This window comes from Culex pipiens, chromosome 2, assembly GCF_016801865.2.
Source record: "Culex pipiens pallens isolate TS chromosome 2, TS_CPP_V2, whole genome shotgun sequence".
Lineage (NCBI taxonomy): Eukaryota > Metazoa > Arthropoda > Insecta > Diptera > Culicidae > Culex > Culex pipiens.
In genome coordinates, this window is record NC_068938.1 from 92,481,623 (window position 1) to 92,507,636 (window position 26,014).

General features: G+C 35.8%; 1 protein-coding gene and 1 pseudogene across 1 annotated transcript in view; both read right to left on the reverse strand.

Annotated features, from left to right (window-relative positions):
- Positions 1-263: 263 nt before the first annotated feature.
- The window catches only part of LOC120418946 (transmembrane protein 214), a 54,012-nt gene continuing 28,261 nt past the window's right edge, over positions 264-26,014 (reverse strand). Inside the window, exons 5-8 of the mRNA XM_039581484.2 lie at positions 7,615-7,935; positions 7,423-7,545; positions 7,232-7,362; positions 264-607 (exon numbers count right to left, since the gene is read on the reverse strand). Of these exons, the coding sequence (XP_039437418.1) occupies positions 493-607; positions 7,232-7,362; positions 7,423-7,545; positions 7,615-7,935 (690 nt within the window). The 3' untranslated portion in view covers positions 264-492. The remainder of the gene's footprint in view (positions 608-7,231; positions 7,363-7,422; positions 7,546-7,614; positions 7,936-26,014) is intronic.
- On the reverse strand, positions 16,844-18,767 carry LOC120418947 (40S ribosomal protein SA-like; annotated as a pseudogene).

Sequence of the window (26,014 nt, forward strand, 5' to 3'; positions counted from 1 at the left end):
ACAGAAAACGAAAACGAAAACAAAAAGTTTAATCATTATTTCTAGTCAATCTTTGTTCTTGTTCTTCGCTTCACCATGCACTTGGCCGACACTTTGCTAAACTTTCTAGTCCTTGCTTAATTTAAGTTTAAACCTCTCGTGTTTCGCACAGCGGCATTCAAATTCGTACTCTCACACGCAAGCAGGCACGCACGCACGCACGTTCACATGTCAATCGAGTGGGATTTTGTCAACCCGAGGGCGCTCGCAATCAAGTTTTGTCGTTGTTGTTGTTGTTTGCATGTTATAAAAAGGCGAGCAATGCATCTTTTAATATTTTTTGTTTCGTCCAGCCAGCTGTTGTTGTTGTTGTTGCTTATTGTTAGTTGTCCTCTCTGCTGTTGTGGTTGTGTTGCTTTCCAACCTGCCCCACCCCTCACCCGCTCTGAGGGATCTTCTTGTGTTATGAGGGAGAGAGAGAGAGGGGAGGGGGGACTCAGGAAGTGCGTCAACTTACTGGACCTTGGCGTAGAAATCGACCTGATCGTGGAACCAACTATAGTACTGAGCAGCAGCCAGTTGGGTACTGTTGAAGGCTTTCCCCAAGTTTTCGGGCGACAGCTGACCACTGAAATGATAGAAAACGAGGGTGGAAAAGGTTAGGTTAAGAAGGAATCATTGGTTATTGCACAGCAACACAGCCACATGAGTTGTGCAGGGTGATCGCCACGACAGAAATACAATTAAATAGGGTATTTGTCCCTATTTTGGGGCTACTAAGCCGAGCGAACTTTTTATTTGATGTATTCTCAAAGGCTGCTATAGGCAGCCTTGCTTGTATTACATGAATAAGTGCGTTTTTAAATGCTAATGCTCTTACTTAACCACATTTTTGACGAAAATACTTTATATTTCTGAATAAGCCCGAGAAACTAAAACATTTTTTGTCCCTATTTTGGGGATATTGCTTCTAGCAAACGACCTTCTTCGTGCATATTTTCGGCCTGCCTTCTGATTGGTTGAAATCTCGAAGCACGTGGCGAACTTTTTTGACGTTTGGTTCAGCCCCAGCTCGTACAGTACAGCCGCACAAATTCGGTCGACAAACATGCTCAATCATTGTGATGTTTTAAGCCACAAATCAACATTAGAACGATTGATTTCACTTGCATTACGTGCATAATTAGCTTGGACATGATTTATATCATTCTTTACGAGTTTTAAACATAATTAAACATTTGTTGCGTAGCCAAACAACAAGCCCGTAATATGCAAGAAAGACTGTAACTTGTGAAAAGCGCACACACACTGTCACAATTTGTAGAAGTGTCAAATGGACTGAAGATAGACACATTCTCTCCGAAATGGACGAAGTAACTTTAATCAGTTATTTTATTGATTTGGTGGCAGTTTAATGATTGTTTTTGCGACGGGATTGTGCAACCCACCAAAAAACATATTGCCGGTGATTGGAGATTCGTGTGCTGAGCGATGGTGAAAATTTTCGACCTAATGGGCAACTAGCGATTTGCCAAGAAAAAAGTGAAGAGTGCTATTTTTATTGCTTTATTTCTAATTTAGAAGGAAAAAGTAAATTATTCTTGCCCACCAAAATGAAGATAATGACTGCACGTATCATTATCAAGTGGCAGATTCCTGCCAGATTTGGTGAAATGCTCAATTTCGTTGAATTAAGTTTGGTAGAACCAATATAGGTACTAGGCCCAAAATAGGGCAAATACCCTATATTTTATTTTACATGTGGTCCTTAACGAATACTTGGCTGTCCATCGAAAAATGCTATTGAAACATTCGAAAATCTGTATCTCGAGAAGGAGTTTTCTGGTCGGTTAGGTGTCTTCGCCAAAGGTATTGGTTATGATCAGGAAAAAATATTTACGCCAAACTGACAAATTATCACCTTTGTGAAATGTTGATAAAGTGCACCGATTTTTTAGTTATAGCCGTTTTCTGGTTCAAATGTTCAACAAAATGGTTTGTATTAAATTTTAAAAATTCTTCCATTTATTGTCCACCTTTCAAAACTCTGCACAATTGGCTTTTTTTGACATGGTTGACTCGACCATTGTTAAAATGATCAAAAATGAGTTTTTTTTTTGGTTCTAAAAACTTGATCCTTGGAAACCATTGATCAAATTTTCAATGTTGAAAACTGGTGTGAAATTTTCACAACATAAAAAAAATATTTAACGCTTTTGGAATTGACGACTTACACTTTAACCCTCTACTGCCTAATTTTTTTTACTTTTTTTTATTTTTTCCCTGTTTAGGAGGTCATTTTAAGTTGGAAGATGCTGTGTCCTATCCCTCGCCTAGACCAGACCAAAATCCATGATAAAGCTGTCAGACCAAATCTGTCAGACCAAAGAGCAAAAAGTAAACAATCTTGGTTTTCGACGTAGGTGTACACAAATCAAGAAAAGAAAATTTGAAAAAGAATTTTTTTTTTTTCATTTCAGTGACTGGTTTTGGACTGCAAAATTCAATGTACGTCAGAAAATGCTTAAACCGTGCGGCGGCCTGTACACCGACAATTCAATAAGCAGTTAAAAGCCTTATTCTTCCAATTTAATTTTGGATCGCGTTTTCGGTTTACACCTGAACAATCTTGAAATTATTTATACGGATTTGTGATTCCTCTATTTCCATCATTCCCTTGATTTTAAGCTAGTTCTACGAAAAACTTTAATCCTCTTGTTTCATGTTTTTCTTGTTTTATTTTGGTATTTTAATTTGCATTTCTGGAGTTTTTTTTAAAAGGACCAATAAACCAAATTTTCAGTTTTTGCTTTTTGGGTGTTTTTCAATACCCCTGACTCAAGGCGGTTCTAAAAACACCCAAAAAGCAAAAACTGGAAATTTGGTTTATTGGACCTTTTCAAAAAAAACTCCAGATTTATCTTGTTTAGTTTATGTTTGTTTTTGGTAGTATTTGGCCTATTCTACCACCTCCTAGCATTTTACTTTAAGCCTATCTATTTTTTCATGTTTTTAATTTTTTTACAATCACTTTTTCATTTTTTTGCTTATTTTTCACATTATCTGCTTTAAAATAGCATCATTATCATTTCAATTATAAACAAATGCGTAGAGGCATAGTCTGGGACACTAGAAAAATTACTGCATACTCCCTTTTACTTAAAATAAAGGAAATGTTAATAAAAAAAACACAGCTAAAGTTGACCCTATAAAATAAAATTAAAAAAAAAACATTGGCAGAGTCACATAAAATAAGTTAAACATTAAACCTTTAAATTTTCTAAAATGTTAAGAGTTCTTTTTTCCAATGCTTTTTTAAGATCAAAAATTGGTTGAAAAATGGATTTTGGCGATCTTTTAAATCGAAGCCCGTCTAAAGGCGGGGTTGGGTTGTAGAGGGTTAATTATTATTATTTTTTTTGAGAGAAACGAAAAAATATTCTTTGAGCAATAGAAAAGTATTGCCTAAAAAGAGGATTTTTTTTATTTATAGTTTTTAAGATAATAAAAACGTAACCCATTTGAAATCAAAATGTACATTAAATGAATTTTTACGACAAAACGCGTCTTCTTCAAGTTATAGCTATTTTAAAGTTAATTTTGCTATGATAGTATAGTCCAAGTATATCTTTTTGGAATAGAGTCCATGTAGGTTTGTTTATTTCTTAGAATATTTGTTCAATTAACTGAGAAAATTTCCTGCAAGTTACATTGTTTGCTCAAAGAGAAATATTTTCATAATTCCAAAAAAAAAACCTAAAATGTCGAAGGGGCTAAACACTCAAATTTGGAAATGTCAGGCTGAATTTTTAACATATAAGAGATTAGAATATTTTACAAAAATATATCATTTTAACATTGAAAACCGGCCAATAGTTGCCGAGTTATCGTCAGTTGAAAATTGAAGGCTTAGTAAATTTTCAAAAAGAAGCTGCAGCAGCCAACAAAAAAAAATATTCAAAAAAATTAAACATATTTTTTATACCTAAAATTAACTCGCTAGTGGCTTTAACTTGAAAATTGTTTCTTTTTTTTTTTTTTTCAAAAAATGGATGGAATTTCATATTTTGTATTTTTTAATCCGACTGAAACTTTTGGTGCCTTCGGTATGCCCAAAGAAGCCATTTTGCATCATTAGTTTGTCCATATAATTTTCCATACAAATTTGGCAGCTGTCCATACAAAAATGATGTATGAAAATTCAAAAATCTGTACCTTTGGAAGGAATTTTTTGATCGATTTGGTGTCTTGGGCAAAGTTATAGGTATGGATACGGACTACACTGGAAAAATGATACACAGTAAAAAAAAATTAGGTGATTTTTTATTTAACTTTTAATCTCTAAAACTTGATTTGCAAAAAAACACTATTTTTATTTTTTTTATTTTTTGATATGTTTTAGAGGACATCAAATGCCAACTTTTCAGAAATTTCCAGGTTGTGCAAAAAATCATTGAGCGAGTTATGAATTTTTGAATCAATACTGATTTTTTCAAAAAATCGAAATATTGGTCGAAAATTTTTTCAACTTCATTTTTCGATGTAAAATCAAATTTGCAATCAAAAAGTACTCTTGTGAAATTTTGATAAAGTGCACCGTTTTCAAGTTAAATCCATATTTAGGTGACTTTTTTGAAAATAGTCGCAGTTTTTCATTTTCATTCACGCACACTTTTAGAAAAAATATTTTTGAAAAGCTGAGAAAATTCTCTATATTTTGCTTCTTCGGACTTTGTTGATACGACCTTTAGTTGCTGAGATATTGCAATGCAAAGGTTTAAAAACAGAAAAAATGATGTTCTCTAAGTCTCGCCCAAACAACCCACCATTTTTCAATTTCGATATCTCAGCAACCAATGGTTCGATTTTCAATGTTAAAAATTAAAACATTTGTGAAATTTTCCAATCTTTTCGAAAACAATATTTTCAAAATTTTCAAATCAAGACTAACATTTTAAAAGGGCGTAATATTGAATGTTTGGCCCTTTTGAAATGTTAGTTATCAAAATTTCACTGAAGTACTTTCTGATTGCAAATTTGATTTTACATCGAAAAATGAAGTTGAAAATTTTTTGCGACCAATATTTCGATTTTTTTGAAAAAATCTGTATTGATTCAAAAATTCATAATTCGCTCAATGATTTTTTGCACAACATGGAAATTTCTGAATAGTTGGCATTTGATGTCTTTCACTGTGTATCATTTTTTTCCAGTGTAGTCCGTATCCATACCTACAACTTTGCCGAAGACACCAAATCGATCAAAAAATTCCTTCAAAAGATACAGATTTTTGAATTTTCATGCATCATTTTTGTATGGACAGCTGCCAAATTTGTATGGAAAATTATATGGACAAACTTTGGGCATACCGAACTCCAAAAAAGATTCAGTCGGAATAAAAAATACAAAAAAAATCGAATGACCGAAATCCTAGAGAACTGCTCTAATCTAATCTAATCTAATCTAACCCTAGCGCAGCCAGTCTTTCGAGGGCATCCTGGAAAATGCCTTAGGTTGATTAACGCCTAGCATCCTCTTGTCATTATTAACAATTGCAGTGCCCCAATGCAATAAATTGCTTTGAAACATCACAAAAGTTAAAGCGGCCAGGCCAACTGCGTAAAGTTAACCGCAAAGATGATTCGTTGAATTGGATTGAGTTTGAGCACGAATGTTCAAACAACAACACATTTCTGAATCTACAGGGGAGGAAGAAACGTGGGGATCCCCCGCTCACGTTCCTGTTTGTTATAGCAATAAATCGTTGGGAGCACCATGCTAAGAAGTTTTGGTGCTCCGGGACGAAATCCTAGAGAACTGCTCTTCTCTTAAACATATAAAAAATATTTATCAAAAACGGCAAGTAAATTTTTTTTTTTAAATTGTCCCCATCATAACCTAAAACTTTGCCGAAGAATCTAAATCCATCAGAAAACTCGCTACCGAGACAGTTTTTAGAATATCTAAATATCTTTTTTTAAATATTTGTTCAAGGCCGTGTTACGCTCCATACAAAAAAGAAATGTATGAACATTTTGTTACGAGGGGGGAGGGGTAAAGTAATAAAAGAACGCTCCCTTAAGAAGACTTGTTTTGACGTAGCAATGATGCAAAATACCTTTTCTGGTCATAGGAATTATGAAAAATTAAATCCATTTCAAACCTTGTTAATTAGTAGGGCTAGTGATGTTTCACGGCAAAAAATCGAAATTTCGCGGCATGCCAAATACAAAACATTGAAAGTTTATGGCAATTTCACGGTACTCTAAAAACTGCTCAAAATAAATGTAAAAATGAGCTCTTTTAGCGTAATTATGAACAGAAAATTGTTTTAAAAGTTAGTGGCAGATAGAATCTCCTGACACAAATAATTATTTTGTTGAAAAATGTATTGGATTTATTATTATTTTTTTTTTTAGAATTTCCGTCAGTTAGATTTAAGATTCAGCAAATTTAATTTCATTGAGATAAGAAGTAGTAAAACAAGTGTTATAAAATTAACAATATACAAAACATTTTTTTATTCATAGGATCAACAATATAGGAATTCGAGTATTTGAATAAATTTTAGGCAAAACTCATGAAAGCAGTTGATAATTGCAGAAAATTATAATAAAAATTGCAAATGCTCAACAAATAACATTTTTTTGTGTTTTCTTTCATTGTAGTGTTTAATAATGTTCTTTTACAATCTTTTTGGGATTTTGAGGAATAAATCAATTTTGCCGGAAATGTAGAATCAATTTCTGCGTTTCATACAATACTTTAATGAACAATATCTTTAAAGAATAGCTCTAAATCTGACAAGCAATATTTGTTTAGTTTGGAAACTACATCCGAAATGGTTGTTAAAAATCTTGTAAAGTATTTGAAATAAAATAAATAATGCTTAAATGTACTGCGAAGCGGTTTATCAACGAAATATTTAAAATTTTGCGGCATTTCACGGTGCTTACAAAATTTCACGGCCAGGGGCCAATTTCACGGATTACGCGGCTTCCGCGAAATCGCGAAAAATCACTAGTCCTATTAATTAGATATAGTTTGCTGGATTCTTTATTTTTTCGTCCAACCTGCAAAGCAACAGCTAATGAAAATTGAAAAAACGGAAATGAAATAAACCAACAAACTAAACGAATGATTATTTTTCAATGTTTCCTGCGTAATTTTTAGTTTTCTCAATTCAAGTAACCAGGTTCAAAGCAACCGCATCCACACAAACGCAAGCCAATCGAAGCGCGAGCACACTTACACAAACACCTTGGTTTTGAAGAACTCGCAACTCTGCTGGTACGTCTTGACGGTGAACGTGCTGACCGCGGTCCAGGACGAGCTGGTAAAGTCACCGACCTTCTTGGGCAGACCGGGCGCGTACTGTTCAATCTGGAAGAGTAGGAAAACAAGTCAGATTATGCTCTGATTCGGAGTTTACGTTTTACTTACGAAGTCAACGACCACTGGGGTCTTCTGCTCGACCAGCGTTTTCACGTTGCCAAAGCCCTTCTTGGTACCATTCCAGAGAATTTTGCTAAACTCTATCGAAAATTCAACGTATGGTCCAACGGCCTGCAAAAACAAAAGAATCGAAGAGGTTTAAATCTAACCCTCATATTGAAGTCAACGCCGACGACCCACCTTGCTGGTTGCGTTGTAGTAGACGGGCACGTGCTCCTCGGCCCACTTGTAGCCCCGGGCGCTGTGCTTGAGCGTGCAGGTCCACGCGTCCTCGACGGCCGGAAGCAGGCCCGCCTGCTTCAGCAGCTGGCCGGTGTGGGACTTTTCGAAGGTGCCACCCGCCCGGTACGTGTCGAACCCGATCAGGCCCCCGGTCAGTCCGAACAGCAGGAATGTGGCCAGCAGGAAGCTGCAGCACACCGAGGCGGCACCCCGCGAGGCCGTTTTGCTGGCCGCTTTGGCCGATTTGTTCTTCTTCGAGGCGACTTTGTCTTGCACTTGCTGTGGAGGGAGAGAGAGAAAAAAAACAATTATAAGAAGTGCCGGGTATGGTGTCACTAGGTAAGTAGCGGTTTAGTTACGCGATGCGGACGCTAGTCGCGTGCCAATATTAGAGGGTGTGCTAATGAATGACGGCGTAACCCGAGCTGGATGGCAAAGACCCCATATAATGTACAGTTATGACATTCGATACAGAGGAAAGTAATAGCTATCCTTCGTTTACAATCGAGTTTAAAGACTATAATATCTAACATATGAACTACAGAATATTAATCCAACCTTCGTTTATTTTTTTACGTTTCATTAAAAGGTACTAACATGTTTTTAGAACGCGTCACACCATTAATGCAACGGCTGCCTTAAAAAACATGTACCATAATAGTTTTTGTTGGTTTTGATACCCTTATAAAACGTTTAAAACAATTAAAAGGTATTTTTTAAGGGAAGTGCTCCCCGCATTTACGTCACAATAATCTGACCTTGGTACTATGTTTCAAAGAAAAACAGCAATCTCAGCGTAGCAACAACTTTATTTGAATTTGAAGACGATTTGGATGAAAAGTTTAATCCAGCACCCAAACCTGAGCAGCCAAATCCACTGACAATTTTGTTCTGAGTCTCTGCAAGTGGGTGTCAGAAGACGATGCTCCTACATTCGATATGACCCCTCGGTCCCTCCTACCAAATTCGCAGTAGGGGAAATATACCTATTCCCAGCGTACTAAGCGGTCGTGTCTGAATGATGGCAGTGCGTGGCCGAATGGTTACGCTGTCCGCTTAGTAAGCGGATGATTCTGGGTTCGATTCCCATCTGCCGCAACCTTCCATCGGATGAGGAAGTAAAATGTCGGTCCCGGCCTTGGTTGTTAGGCCGTTAAGTCATTCCAGGTGTAGGAGTCGTCTCCATGCCATAAGTACAAACAACACACCACACCAAACCTACTCCGGTGGAATCGCTGGCGGCGGTTGGACTCGCAATCCGAAGGTCGTCAGTTCAAACACTGGGGTGGAAGGTTCCTTGTAGTAGAAAGAGGTTTGGGTGCTCTCCCCATTCAAGCCTTCGGACTCCTAGGTTCGAGCAGAAACTTGCAATAGAGACCACAAAAGACCCGGGGGTCGTTAATGTGGATTTTTGTCTGAATGATGCTGGCTAATCTGGAGTGTTCCTTGAAATTTACTAAGACCCAGTACACCAACTATTAGAGCAGCTTTTCGTGAACACTTCTGTTGAATTTACAATTCTACAAAAATATTTCTCAATTGTATTTTGGTCTGACGAAAATGCACTGTAGCCCACGCAATTTCTATTATGGGCTGAGCTCTTTTTTCATTCAACGCTCTTTTGTGTCTGCCTAGTGCAGCCATTTGTGACGAAATTTTAAGCGAACACTCACAAATAGTGGCATGAATAGAAAAAGGTTCCTGTCATCACTGGCTCACACTTACACGCGCTGCTGGTCTGGTGTTAGTGGCCAGCCATTTTTAACTCAGAAGAATGTTTGTTGACAATAAAACTTTATACGTTCACTGAGATCCGAACCCGAGCACTTTGGATGAAGGCATAACTCTTTACCTATGCGCCACGAGTATTTGTTGGCAACAGAGTGACGCTTAAACAAACAAAGCAGGGAACTGTCAAAAGTATGAGTTTGTTTGTTTGTTTGTCATAGTGTAATACCCTTGATGATACCTGCTTAAATAGCTGGAATGGCTGGAGCTGTTGAAAGTGTTAAACTTTATAGCGTCATTTACATCATTTGATGTAAATTTACATCAAGTTATAATAAAAATAAGGGAGTTAAGCGTACAAAGATGAAGACGCTCACTACACTAAACCACACTCTTCAATTGGAAAAAATGGGTACTAAAGCCCTATGTTAATTTTGATGTACAACAATAAAAAACACGATTAAAAACCATTTCTAATAACTTTTTTTCATTTTAATGCAAAAAAAAAATTTACAAGACAACATATTTTCGATGGGTCAACTATGGTTCCCTTGGAACGAGACCTTTTCTGTCAAGAAGGGCCGCGAAGTTAATCTTTAAAAATTTAATTAAACATTAATTTTAAATCCTTTGAGGTCGTTCGAAGGGTCATTGTACTCAGAAAAATAAGCTTTATCGTTGTGAATAATAATATCACAAATTAAAGCCTAATTTTAGGACCCAATTGCACATTTTTGCTGACTCAAATCGATCTACAATCCCAGATGATATTTTTCAAGAAATTTGCCTTGAAGAAACCCGTATAGGGGGATGGCGTCGCTATTTTTAGACCACATTTTCCACTTTTTCTCATCGAAACCGACTACTTTATCGACTTCATTTTGCTGGGCGAGATAGGACGCCGTCTATTTTTAGTCGATGACTCAGCACTTTTCCACTCTTGCGCTTAAAAAAACCAGATGGCAGCACGATGTAACGCAACGTCCCTATGGCCTTCATTCATAGTCCGAATGGTTGGGTTACACAGCACTCTTATTCTTCCACTCTTCATCGATCTGATGGCCGATCGGGCTAAGGCGCCAGTCCATACTGTTGGTGCTGCGTTTGAATTCCGTCGGTTGCAACATTTTTTTTGTGATTACAAAAAATGTACTGGAGTGTATAATATTAAGTGTCTTTTTTACAAAGGAGATGTGCATTGCTTTTGCATGCGATTTTACTATCGGATTTTTTGTTGCGTAAATAAACTTTTTTTTACATCAGTATATCGTTTAACAAAAGCTCTAAATTTGAAAATTTTCAGAAAAAAATAACAGCCTACTTCCGATGCCAAGTATAATTTCGCATCAAAAAGTTGAGTTTAAAATAACAGATAATTATTTTCAAAAAACCCATAGAAATCACTAATTTCAAGTTTAGGTACTTTTGCTAATTTTTGTATAAAAAACTATGGAGAAATTAACAAAAATTTTAACATTTTTTTTTGTATTTTAGACAAAATTTTAAATAATAACAAGGAAATGTTTTTTTAATGCATAATATTTTTTTAAATTTTACGTAGAAGAGAGTTTTATTTTTTTATAATATTTATTTTTAAAGAAAATATCTTAAATACCTCAAAATACTATTTTTAAGTATAATTCTAAGCGTTTTTTGATTATTTTGGCATGGCTTGCCGGATCGAGATATTCAACTTTTTTTACCACTTTCAGACTTGAATTGGGTGAAATTAGAACTGCTATCAGTTATTAATATCATAGGTAGGCTTAGTGATTTTTCACGCTCGGAAATAGCAAATTTCACGGGGACCTCAATTTCAAATCACCAAATTTCACGCAAATTTCGCGGAACGTAAAAATGTTAAAATTACTCTCAAAATCTTATATTTAAAATACAGCAACTACTTGTTATGCTTCATTATAAATAATTCTTCAATAAACAAAAAAAAATCTCACTAAATTTGAATGTAACACATAAACAAATCGTCAAATTTTCAAAAAAAAAATCTACTTGGTTTATGGATGGGCTCTATTTATATTACGAAACAAAATTTATTGAACTGCTTTTTTAATATTCGACTAATAAAGCTAATTCGTTGATTTGCTTCTGTTTAAGATTACATTTTATTGAATTTCATATCAAAGCCAGATTCAACAATCTTGTTCAGCCAAAATTAGTAAAATAGTTTTAATTTTCTGCAAAAATTAGCTCATTCAAAATATTTTTAAAGGTTTTTATTAAAAATTTAAAACTAAATTTAAAATCAAACAGCAAAAATGATTAAATTGGTTGCGAAATCGAAATTTTTATACAAAAAAATACAGACTTAACTTTTACGGGAATCATCAATCCTAAAAATCAAATAAACAGGACTCAGAAAAATATTAAATATTTTTAAAAGGTGATTTCAAAGATATAAAATACTCTTTATTTTATTTTGAATCAAACAAAGCTAAATTCTTTTAATTTCTTTCAAAACTACACCTTTGAAAAAATTGTAGTATTTTTTTTACTACAGCGAATAAAAATATTACTAAATAAAGTTAGTTTCTAAAAAAACTGAAAAATCCGAACAATTCTTCAAATGGTTCATATCAAGCTTTTTAATTTAAAACTAATCAAATTGACTCAAATAGTCTTTATGATTAAAATATTTATTATAATGTTATATGAAAAAAAAAACGATTTGACAAAATAATAAATTACAAGAATTTCAAATCGCCAAAATTCACTAACCCTATATATGTATTATTAATTGAACAGTAGTTCTTAAGATTATTTTTATTCTTATTTGAGTTTGATAAAATATTTTGAGAAAAATCGTTATAGTTTCTCACAAACATAAAATTTCACGGGATTTCGCGGAAAAAGACAAATTTCGCGGATTTCACGCTGTCCGCGAAATCGTGAAATTTCACTAACCCTAATCATAGGGGAAAGTGGGGCAAGTGTTAATGCTCGTTATAACCCATTAAAAACGTAAAAAAATCTGTCGGATTTTTTTATAATCATCTTATTCCTGGTCTTAACTGAGACTTTGATAGAACATGTTTTTAAAAAAATCCTGTTTTTTAATGTACCGTCAGTGGGGGTGACATTGGGTCTGGGGGGTGAGATTGGGTCAAAGTGATTTTTTACGGATTTTACCATTTTTCAGGTTCTTCTCAATGAAACTGAATTCTGTTAAAAGGGTTGTGTAGGGGACATCTTAAGATGACTTCGCTGAAAAAATCTCGTTCCTAGAACAAATCCTGTTATTTTGGCAGCTGTCTAAAGTTGAGGTACGTTTTTGGCCAAAAATGACCTCTCGGAAAATCATTTTTCTAATATTTTTGTTAGAATTGCTCGAAAACTACCCAAATGTTTGAAAATCTCCACTTCAAACATTGTAGCGTGTCAATACGATTCCCTCGAACAAGAAACACTGTTGGATGACTTGTTTTTACCATATCGTTGTATTTGAGCATCATTTTAGTTTCATTTAACCCAATGTCACCCCCTCTAAGGGGTGAGATTGGGTCAATTTTCAAACTATTGGCATTTAAGGTAGTGTTCATCAAAATACACCATATTTTGGGAAAATGTCAGTAAACCATCTAAGAACAAATCTACGTTGAAAGATTTTCGATGTTATTTAAATTGTTTATTTTATTAAGAAATTACGAGAGGTGTATCGTTTTTTGACCCATAGTCACCCCCACTGACGGTAAAAAATTGATTTTAAAATTTTTGATTTTCCGTAAGTTCTACTAGGTTCTACTCAACTAGTGGGGCAAGACAAACAACCCGTCGGGGCAAGAGGAACAATGCATGAAACAACATGTTAATTTGCTAACTGTTGAACTGTTCTCACTTAGATACATCAGATTAGAATGTATTTGAAACGCTTCTTTCATTTTTAGATTAAAAAATAATATTTTAGTAAAAATTTGATCGTTTTTACGAGAAAAAAATATTACTTCGATGATAAATAGTAAATTTTCATGATATCACTATATTTTGTATGGACAGTTTTTTTTAACAATTATTTATCAGTTTTTAAGTACTTTTATCTATTTATTTCACAATAAAATATGTTGTTGCAGCAATTCGTAATTTTTTCCATACTAAAAATCCCCACCTGAACATGATTTTTTAAAAGCTCTCAACAGAAATAACCAAAAATTTAATTCATACTTTAGAATAGGTGCAAGTCATTGGTAGGGACACTATTGATCTAGGAAAAAATGCATTTTGATAAAATAAGCCTTAAAACGAACCCTAAGCCTTATTTTGTACTTTTCAAATATTATAAGAAAACAAAGGTTTTGTAAAAAACGTCATTCAATCTTATGCCCAGTGGCGTTTACGTTGTTTTGGCGGTTATGTGGTAGTAGAATCAGATAATTGCTTTGCTAGCAACAATTCCTCATACTGGAAATAATCAAAGTTGTAAAAATTACTGCCGTACGAGCGATTGTTCCTCTTGCCCCATATGGTCGCCTTGCCCCACCTTCCCCTAAGGAAAACAGTGCAAAAAGATCTAGTAACCAAATTGCCAATTGTCAAAAAAGGACTAAAGCAGCACAAAGCAGCAAATTATCAAATAAACTCGGTAAACTTCCGATAACTTGTAGAGGATGCATTTTTTTATTTCACATGTCATTAATTTCTGGTGTCATTTCTTGGTGGCAGTGCGTGGCCGAATGGTTACGCTGTCCGCTTTGTAAGCGGATGATTCTGGGTTCGATTCCCATCTGCTGCAACCTTCCATCGGATGAGGAAGTAAAATGTCGGTCCCGGCCTTGGTTGTTAGGCCGTTAAGTCATTCCAGGTGTAGGAGTTGTCTCCATGCCATAAGTACAAACAACACACCAAACCAAGCCTACTCCGGTGGAATCGCTGGCGGCGGTTGGACTCGCAATCCAAAGGTCGTCAGTTCAAACACTGGGGTGGAAGGTTCCTTGGAGTAGAAAGAGGTTTGGGTGCTCTCCCCATTCAAGCCTTCGGACTCCTAGGTTCGAGCAGAAACTTGCAATAGAGACCACAAAAGACCCGGGGGTCGTTAATGTGGATGGTTTGGTTTTGATTTTTTTTTTGATTTGTCATTAATTTCTATTTCTACCAAGAGATGATAAGTTTCATGAATAAATGAGTAAACTACATACAAACCGGATCATTGAACAAATTTAATTTTTAATAGGTCGTCGGTGGTTAAAACTTCATAAATTAATTTTTAATTTTTGTTTAGTGCTTTTTCAGGTCAAGTCAAGCCAAAAAGAAGACATTTTTTGTCTTTACGTATACAAACAATAAAAAAAAACAAAAGGAAATAATATTTGTTTTTTTTCTAAATTGGGATTTTCAAAATCGTTTTTAAGTGTTGATCATACTATACAACTTTGCCGAAGATATAATTTTTAAATTAACTAACCCTGAATTTGAATGGAGACTTGTATAGAGGATTCATTCAAACCGGAAATGGATTACTTTAGTATATTTTGATCTTGCTGAAACTAAGTGAGGGATTTGTCTATAACCAAAGATGTCATTTTTGGTCCCAAAAACAATTCCACTGCTACGGATTATGTAATTGTTATTTCATAAAAGTCCTAACCGACACCTACAACTTTGGCAAATACATCGAGTTTTATATAGAAATCCTTCCTAAATGTTTGTTTTGATCGTAGGGAGTCCATCAGTTTAGGCCAAAAAAAAGAACAGAATTTAAGGACATGCCTTTCCACATTACGATTCTACCAAGAAATCCACAATCCCCCACGTACACCTGCGCGAGTACGTGACCCGTCACCGCCTCCCCAATCAATTACCTTTTTGTCTTGTTTTGTGCCCTGTTGCTGCTGCTGCTGGCCCTTCTTGTTCTGGTTCTTCTTCTCGGCTGTCTTTGGTGCCATCGTCGCCAAACTTAGTAGTACGCACTCACTTAACTAACCAACACACACACACACACACGCGATCGTACGCACCCGGCGTCAAGATTTGGAGAGTATCCTAGTTAAACGTATTTACAAAATCACTTTCGAGATCCTTCTCTGCTGCTCTGTGGTTTAAGGTGGTGGTGCTGCAGCGACTCTCTCCGTTGCAATAATCTACAATATTGTTGAGCGCGAATAAGTCCAAGTCGTTCGCGTAACTCCTGATAAGTCAGGGTTCCACGTCGAAGACTCGGTGAGCCAACAGCAGGTTGCAACGTGTCGCCGCCGCGTTGTCTTCTGGGTTCGAGTGCTGACGAGGAGGAGTTTCGTTCAGCGCGGCAATTGACCAGAACAACGACGCGGCTAGAACAGGTTCAACTGCGCGCTGACTTGTGGCTACAACTACTGATGTTACTGCTCTGCTAGTTCTGAGTTGCATTGATTGGAGGAACTAACACTTAAGTGCCGGTCAGGTCGATGGATAGCAGCATTGAGGAGGTACTCAATCTACCAAAAAGATTCTTATCTGGCTATAGAGTTCCTCGGACAGGCTTAAGGAAGCAATCGCTGATAATTGAGCGCAGTCAATTACTTTGTTTCTATACGCAGGTGGAGATTGCCCATCAAATGGAGTACGAATCGTACAAGAATTGGCCGCAGACCGCTCCGTGATCGCTGGTTGGCGAGTTGAATGCACGCGTCCGTAAATCGTACGCGCCGATTGCAACCTTGACACTGAACACGGAGGTCACTAGTGGTGTGCAAGGTAACGATTCATGCGTGGTTTCCAGTTATGTAAGGCAAATGAGGGATCTAATAAATATATCAATTGTGCGCCCAACGGATATTTTCATCCGTAAAAAATTAAAAATAAAACTCAAACAGATTATTTCGTCAAATTACAATTTTTAAAAATTACGCTATTACAATGTTTTTAGATGTGTAGTTGGAGTAAATTATGAGATAAAACATCGGTGTCAACTATAAAGTAGCTTAGATTGGCATGCCCAGCAACTTGTTGGATGTGAAAAAAATCCAAACATAATTCTAAACAGTTCAATTTACTGAAACATTAATCCAAAAGTGTCCGTTTTCAACAATTCGTCTAAAAATATCGTAATTTCAAAACAGTAACATCAAAAAACATACACAAAAAGCAATCAAGACCACATGCACTGAAAAAAGATTTTTTTTTTTGCATAAGGAACTTTTTGATTTTTAAAACTAGAATCATCAATCATATCTGGTTGAGGTATTATTTTCACTTAATTAAGAAAAAAATAAATCAATGTTTAAAAAAATGGAAATATCCTACTAAATAAAAGAAACTTTTCAATCAATTTTATATGAGGTCAGTAATCTGGAACAATTATCGGCTTGCAATCCAAAATAAGCAGCACAAAACATTTTTAGTGCAAATAAGTTGTTTTATTTAGATACCCGGGCAGACGGTAATAACAAAATTCATGTCTTTTCAATAACAGATTTTGTTAAAATAACAGAAACTGTTATTGGATATTCTTGAAAATCAATTTTGGAAGAAAAAATAATAACGGTTTCTGTTATTTTAACAAACAATGTTATTGGGATGATATTCAATTGGAAATGTGGAATAAGATAATAATAACAGTTTAAGTTATGTTTTTCCATATAATTCCATAATAACAGGAACTGTTATTGGTTTGATATTCCATTGGAAATGTGAAATAAGATGATAATAACGGTTTGCGTTATGTTTTTCCATTTTGTTGTACAATAACAAGAACTGTTATTGGTTTGATATTCCATTGGAAATGAGGAATAAAACTATAATAACAGTTTAAGTTATGTTTTTCATGAGGTCGTATTTTTATCTCAAGCAGGATGTCGTAACAAAACCGTAACCAAAAAATAATACATTTTGTTTTTCGTAACAAAATAATAACTAACTTTAAAAGGGCGACAGACCCTTGACTTATCTTAAAATTTCTACAAATAATAGTCTACGATTAAATTTGACGAACGACCAAAAACTTATTGATCAAAGTGCAATCTAAATGTCTGATTTCTTTTTAAAGTTCAATGTATCAATTTTCAATGTTTGCCAAAACAAACAAAAAATAAAGAAAAGGTTTGATGAATTCTTTAAAAAAAACAACTGAAGAATTTTTATTTATGATTACAGAACTTTTCAATTATTATCGCGATTCATTGGTCGCACTCGGATAACACCGACCAACAAAATTTCTGCGCAGACTCAACTCGAGGGGAAGCATGAACATTGGGTGCACTTGATTCTGGGGACCCTAAACTTTATGCTTCCCTTCGAGTTTAGCCTGCGCAGTCATTTTTGTTTGTCAGTGTAATCAGAGTGAATTATTTTTTTATCAACTACATCAGTAAATAACAAGTTTCAAGGTCAGCTTTATTGATATCATTTGATGAATCGAGTACTCAACAAAAAAACATAAAAATAAAAAAATGGAGAACATTTGAAATGAGCAGTTTGTCCAATACAACAAGGCGGTAAGAGCAATGTCGTTCTGCCCATTTAGAGACCAGTCTCGTACACGGCCCTTTGGGTGTAGCAGCACCGTCGCTCCTCCTTAGAATCCACCGATGGCTCTACCCCACGATCCGGCAATCCAGATTTCGTCCTTGTTCCAGTCATTGGCCTGAGTCATCTGAGGGACGTTGGAACCAGCGACGGCCGGAACAGCCACGGCAGCAGTAGTCGCAGCCAGAGCAGCTTACTCAACCCTGTTTCCACCCTCCTCGACGGCAGGAATCGGCTCGTCGGTGTACATCTCCTTGGCGACCGAAGCATCCGCCAGCAGCGCAGCCTCCTTCTTCTCCTCCGGATCACGGAGGGAGAACAGATCTGGCTTCAGTTCTCACTTGACGGAGATCTGGCCGCGCAGCTTTAGTTCACGGGCCAACAGCCATCACATCAGACTGATAAAGTGCGGTGACTTGGTGTTGCACGGGATAGCAATGTCGACGAACTTGAGCTGCGAGTCGGTATAGCAGAACGAGAAGACCGTAATGTTGACGTAGGACACCACCGTCACGGGCTGGTGATCGGTCAGCGGGATGGTCAAGATCAGCAGACGTGGCTCATGGCACCGGACGTGAAGCGGCCCGCTATGTGGGCGACCTCGGTGTAGTTCGCGAACCTTAGCACGAAACGCTTGCCGAACTGCCGCAACGAGAAGGCGAACATCTCACTCGATGCTGGCGATGCATCGCGCGGCCATCAGTAGCTTTTCCCAGGTACGGCCCAGGATGACGTACGACTCCATCTGGAAGTTGTAGGCAGTGCTGTCGACGTGGGTTGTCGCGACCAGGGTCTTGTTCACATCATCATTCTTCAGCGCTAGAATGTTTAGATTTCCCGACACCGTTCACCGCGTTCATTCGGGCCACCATTCCCCTGCCGTGGCCAGCAACCGGTTGCAGCATCAGCGTCGATGTTTTCGAGTCTTCCATCTCGTCCGGTTTACTTAGCGCGACCGCAGATTTTCAACAGCAACAGTCGGCTGTTTCTTCCTGCTCCTTGAACTTCTTCATGAAGAAGTAAAACTGCCCCTTGGCCGCGGGTTAGGTTTTGTCCCTGAAACGGAAAGGGATTTTGTTTTATTTGTTGAACCCCTAAAATCGTTGTTTAGAACTTACCGATAGCGTTGTAATTATCTGCTATTTCGGTTCATTCAGATTTTATTGCCGGATTTTTCAACTTTTTTTCTCGATCGAGATCAGCTTCAAAACAAAGAAAACAAAAGTTATCGACAGGACTTTTTAAATACAATCTACACTGTAACTGAAAATAAACTTTTTTAGTAATCGCAGTTGAATTGAAAAACTCATATGAAAAAGTGCGAAAACAAGCTCAGAAAAGTGCGATTTACAGTTAAGAGTGTAGGGTTTGTTTTCATCGAACCACTGACTAGTGGGTGGTGGGGCGGGAACGTTGGGAAACGAAATGTAACAAAAAGGTCATCTCCAAATGACGCTTCACTGCCGAAGTTTTGAACAGTTTGAAAATTGGAAAACAAAATCTAGAGTTTTTTTTATTAGGTCCTATAAACATATGAAAGACAATAGTTTATTGGTCCTTTTCAAAAAAAAAAAACCCTGGAAATAATCTTAAATTGTATGCAGGGTTATTTGAAAAGCCATAATTTTTATGTTTTGATTTATTATTGTTTTCAAAAAATAATGTTATTTGTGTTTGTTTTATTTTGTTTTATTTATTTATTTTTTAATCAAATGCACACAAACGTTATTTATGAACGCACCCCTCGTCACGAAACGTCAACAGTGCAATCGCAGCAGGCATTTGCTTCTTTCCGTCAACGCGACCAGCTGCTTCTCGCGAGTGAAAAACAACGTTTTGTTGTCATGTTTTGTGAATGGGGGTTTGTTTATGTTCATTCGATTAATGGGAGGAATGTCAAAATTGCCCATCAAAGAAGTTGGAATAAAAACTTGCCCTCTGTGCTTTTGTCTGAGCTCCTCCTCCAGCACCAGCAAAATATTTTTTTTCTGTGGTACAACGCCCAAATACGAAAGACGGTTTTTACGGGAGTATTTTTTATTCTATGATAAAAGTCAAATAACAACATAAAGTTAAACTGTGAGAAACTTTTTTAAAAACGTTGTTTGTGAACGCTCCCTACGATCGCAGTAGCATTTGTTTTGATTCAGTCCGTGACGCGACGCTCAAGTGAAAGAAGTGATTTTCGTTCGTCGCGTGTGTGTTTGCTTGTGGAGTGACTGGCAGCAAAATTGCCACAAACAGAAGCGAAGGATTCTTGGCCATTTCCTCAGCAGCAGTTTTCATCATCTTCCTGTACTGCTGGAAGATGGAAGCTGGAAGCGGAAGATGGATTTCGTCATCCGGCAGTCCAACGCTGGACCACGAAAGGGTTCGTCGAGTTGAACCTTCCGAGGACTTGCGAGGATCAGCTTTGAGATGATCATCTCCCCCGAAAAGAGCGTCAAGTGTTCTAGGTAAGTTCCGGCAGATTTGTTTTCAAATGTGTGTTTAACTTTCTGCCTTCTCTTGGTGTCACAGACTTCTTGCCGGTGGTTTGTTTACTCAGCAAAACATTGACTTAAACAATGTAAACAAACCCAACTCGTCCGTGAAACGGCACTGGCTTCAGACGGGGCTAGCACTAAATTGAATGGCCGTGGCCGGGGATGCGGTTGCCGGAGTGGAACTCACGGTCAGACTCATGACAGGCGGGCTGGGATCGTGTCAAGAAGGCATTATCGAGTGAGATTTAACCTGCTCAGGAGGACGAGAAAGATGGATCGCCGAAGCCGGAACGTGAGCTGGAAGAAAGGCGGCGGAGATTGCGAGGGCGAGAGGATTTGTGAATCCGTTTCGGTGGACACGGAGATGACAGTTGAACAAAACATGGCGACGGCAGTCTGTGGAGGTATGTTGATTTTTGCTTGAAGATAAAATTAAAAAAAAACTTATTTTAACCTTTAATCACAGCCCTCAAGATTTCTGGAGCAACATTTGAAAGGGGCGGTACGACATTGCTCTTACGGCCTTTCGTACCATTAAACGCGTGGAATGAAAGGCCGTAAGAGCAATGTCGTACCGCCCTTTTCAAATGTTTATCCAGATTTCTGGATCGACCAACTCGAGAGCATGGACACCAGCAGCAGCATATTCAAGAGGATTCTCACACTACGTGTTGTATATTGCCAGAAATTATGTCTTGGGTGATGAATATCACCAGCCAAAATCACTTTCAGATAAGTGTTTGATTTTTCCTATAAAGAATTAGACACTTTGTGATAATTTTCTACATTTTAGGTAGAGATTCAACTAACACCAACAATAACAAACAGAGCAGCCCAAGTTGGAAAAAATCCAAATTAATCTGAGTGAGGAAAAAGGACGGAGAAAACCCAGGATCAGCGCATCTTTAGACAGATAAATTTATTCAAATTTTCCGGTAAGTCAGGCCAAATCAAACACTCGCAATTTACACTACTACCAGTGTTGCCACAAGTACAGAAATTTGAGCACACATTTGAAGCTCACATAAATTTTATTTTTTGAAAAAGGGGTACAATAAAAAAAAATATATTTTTACATTTGGTGTGTTTTTGAGTAATTTCTGTTATACAATTCTGTTATTACAACTCTTATATGACCCATATTTGTAACAGCCTGAGTTGCAATGTTATATTTTTTCAACAAGTTATTTTGAAAAACATTTGATAGAAACTTGCTTGCTCACTCCCTATTGGGCTAATTATCACTCGATTTCAGTTGAAAACTCTTTTTTATGGGATAAATTTGGATGTCAAAGTGATGCCAACATTAGAGGCACGATGGAACTAGATGTTGATCCCCTACAATTTCAATTAAAATTCTTTTTCAAAATCAAACTAGCAATGCATGCCAATATTTTCCTACGATTACTTAATTTTAATTGATTCTGAATTATGGGAAATTTGGGCAGAAACTTGCAAAGAATACCACAAAAGACCTGGGGGTTGTTAATTTGGATGGTTGTTTTTTTTTTATTCTAACTATGGTAACGCCCTTTACCGTAGCATTTTTTGTAATCTATAGGTAATAATTTTATTTATTATTTGAAAAATGTCCCAGAAGAGAGGAAGGGGTGTGGGGAGGGTCCTAAATTGGGAGGGTGCATTTAAAACGAATAAAATTATTTTTGGGATCAAAATCCATGTACTAAAATAATAACATTTTTTGTTATGCAATCAATCCATATAAATAACAGTTTTTGTTATTTGGGTGCTCCCTATCCATCGCTCAGAATAACTAACCTTGTTATTCTATTGTTCTGGATTATATGTTATTAGTATGTTATTGCAATAACAGAGCAATAACAATTTGAGTTATTTTTCGAACAAATCTTTGTTATGGAAATTTGTTATTTTAACAACTAATCCGATCATCCCAATAACGGATTTTGATCTTCTCACAATATCAAAAACTGACCTTCCCAAGTTATTTCCGTCTGCTCGGGTAAGTTTTGACTGCAAGCCAAAAACTAAACCAGATTAAAATAAATATATCCCAGATATTAGAAGTGTTCCCAGATATGCAGAATATCTTGCAAATAGTGAACTTATTACATATAATATTAGCGCTTTCTTACTTTTCAGAAAGCTTCGCAATGTTCGAACATTTTATGGTCCATTCTATAAAATAGTAATGAAAAAAGTAAAAAAATTGTAAGGGACAAAAAACAGTCCATGAAAAATATTATGAAAAATGCATAATTCGAATAGGGTACATTATCAATAAGTCCCTTTCCTATATTTGACTGTTTATTTAAACTACCTTTTCTTATAGTGGACCCCTGTAAATTTAACCAATCAAAATGAAGAAATCTGTGCATTTGAGCAATATATTTTCTTGAACATTTACGGTAAAAGCTTGTTATAATCAAGTTAAATGCATATTTGTTCAATCATGATTATAAATATAACTGTTTAGTCTTAAAAGGATCAAACTTTCTGAAACCGTAAGATTTACAGTAATCAATACTATTGTTTTTTTCTACAAGACTCATCATCATTGATGTTTTGAATTATATTTCTTATTGTAAAACACAAACTAAACATTTTTTGAAAGTAAAATTACATGTTTTTTTATCAGCAAGTGTAAACAAATCTATTGTTTTGTTTTTGCAAACTATTTAACGAATTAATATGGAACACTTTGCATCAAAATGACTTTTTTATTCATTAATATTTTCATAACACACGTTTTCTTTAATTTTGTTGTGATAAAATTGTTTAAAATCAACATTGTTTCTTTTGCTGTTATAAGCCATATTTGTAAACAAAACATATATGTTTACTATGAAAAGTGTTCAAAAGTCCCCTTTGATGCATTATATCTATCCTAAGACTCACATCATGCATCAAAACATCAGATATCGGTTAAATTTGATATAAAAATAACAATCGGACTATGGACCCGAGTCCATTAGAGGAAAAGGGGGTCCATAAGGCCGTTGCAAATATTTTTCAAAGTTCATGTCGCCCCCCCCCCCTTCAAAATTTGTCCGAAAAATCAGGAGGCAAAAAAAAATTTTTTTCAAAAAACTTCAAAATTTTAATAAAACGTTACTTAATCCACCCTTAGGTGATTGGCGCCTTCCTCAAATGTAAAGGGTGCTATCCAAAATGCAAAAAGTGCGTAAATAACACATAAGTGCTTATAACTTTTGATAGGGTTGTCAGATCTTCAATGTTTTGGACGCGTTAGATTCTTTTGAATACCCATCCTACGATAGGTCGCATAAGAGATCCGGACAACGTTTTCATCAACATATCTGAGATCCGGCCTCCAAAAAGTACATAAATATCTCTGAAGTGCTTATAACTTTCGATAGGGTTGTCAGATCTTCAATGTTTTGGACGCGTTGGAAAGGTCTTTTGAATACCTATCCAACGATATGTCGCATGAGAGATCCGGACAGCATTTTCATCAAAATATCTGAGATCCGGCCTCGAAAAAGTGCTTAAATAACACTTAAGTGCTTATAACTTTTGATAGGGTTGTCAGATCTTCAATGTTTTTTTTTTTGCATTGGAAAGCTCTTTTAAATACCTATCCAACGATAGGTCGCATAAGAGATCCGGACAACGTTTTCATCAACATATCTGAGATCCGGCCTCCAAAAAGCGTATAAATTACACTTAAGTACTTATAACTTTTGATAGGATGGTCAGATCTTCAATGTCATGGACGCGTTGGAAAGGTCTTTTAAATACCTTTCTGAAAATGTATAGCATGACGGGTTTTCTTACAAAACCCCCCTTTTTACAATCTTCCGGACTTTTGCTAAAATCGTTTTTTTTAGCATAACTTTTGAAGTACTTAACTAAACTGCATAATTTTTAATAGCGACTTATGAGACCTCAAGACGGATCGAATGACGCCGAAACGGACAAAATCGGTTAAGCCAATTTCGAGATAATCGAGTGACAATTTTTTGATCAACATCCCACCACATACACAGACATTTTCTCAGAATTTGATTCTGAGTCGATAGGTATACATGAAGGTGGGTCTAGGAGGTCTAATTGAGAAGTTCATTTTTCGAGTGATTTTATAGCCTTTCCTCAGGAACGTGAGGAAGGCAAAACAGAAGTTAAATCAACTGAAAACAATATTAAATGCATTTTTCTGCATTGATAATCATATTTAGGGGAACTATACCCTTTCTCAGCCTATTTCTATTATCGGCCTATCAGCACTTTGATCATGAATTACAGCTGTTATAAAGTGTTTTTGACTGTTCCAAAGTAATAACTAGCTTAAAAAAAGTGAGCAAGCAACTCTTCATTGCTGATACTTCTGAAAATGTGGATTTAATAGCGGAAAAAGGCAAAAGTGATGAGAATTGGTCGAACGGCTTAGAGTGATTAAAATGGGCATATTTCCCCTAGCATGTTTGGGCTGGATTAAAAATATTTTGAATTTTTATGGAGTTTCAATGGACAGAACAGCAAAAAAATTTTTAGAGAAAATTAAAATTATCGTCAAAACTTATAATACATACATATTGGAAACTAATGATTGCAAAACAACTGGACAGGTGTATAATGCATTTAAAACACCTTTTTTCATTCAAATGTAAAAACCATGGCTCGTAAATTCAATTTTTAAACTTTTTTATTTTTTTGCAAGAAAAAAATCTACTTTTCAGCACTCAAATGGGTGCTGAAAAGTTGAAATTTTCAGCACTTGTTTCGAAAAGTAACAATTTTCAACATTTTTTTGGTTTAAACGATTTATTGACAAAATACATGAAAATTTGACATAAAATTTCACTCAGTGTGTGTTTTTTGGAATTGCAAAAAAAATTTGTATGGAACTCGTTGCAAAACTTGATTTTTTCAGCACTCTTCGTATTTATCCAACTCGGTGAACCTCGTTGGATAAATGTACGACTCGTGCTGAAAAATTCTCTTTTTGCAACTTGTTGCATAAACTACTATTACCAACCGATTATAAACCATTTTTAATAAATTATAGCTATATCGTTTAATTTTGAATTAAGGGATGACAGAACGGAAAATGCCTAAAACTTTTAGAATAAATAACATTTTCTCTAATTTAATGATATTTTGCAAAAAAATGACTGTATTATAACTGACAATAATGTACCATGCAAAGCAGGGCAATTATGCAAAAAATATTCTATATTTTTATCATATTTCATGATCTTACATTTAATTTTTTTTCATCATTAAATTTTTTACATCTTTTTGATATGCTAATATTCACTAACATGTGAATCAAAACGATGAAAAAACGATGAAATGATTAGAGAGTTTCAAATACATTCCAATCTGATATGTTTTATTGATAACAATTCAATTTTGAGCAAACGGGATGATCGTCTAGTCCCGCTCAGCTGTAGAACGTTCTAAAAATCAGATAGTTTTTTATTTATAAAATATGATCTATCAAAGTCATAATGAAGACCTAGGATAAGATAATTAGCATCAAAATCCAACAGATTTTGTACGTTTTTATTGGGGTTAAACGAGCATTTGCTTTGCTTGTTAAACTTGCCCCACTTTCCCCTACTGTAGAATTTGTTCAACTGAAATTTTCGTGAACTTGGAAGATTTTTATGATTTTGGTTTCATTGGATTTTCGATTTGAACTTATTGGCATTGAGAAAATGATGGTATTTTTAATTTGGTATATAAAT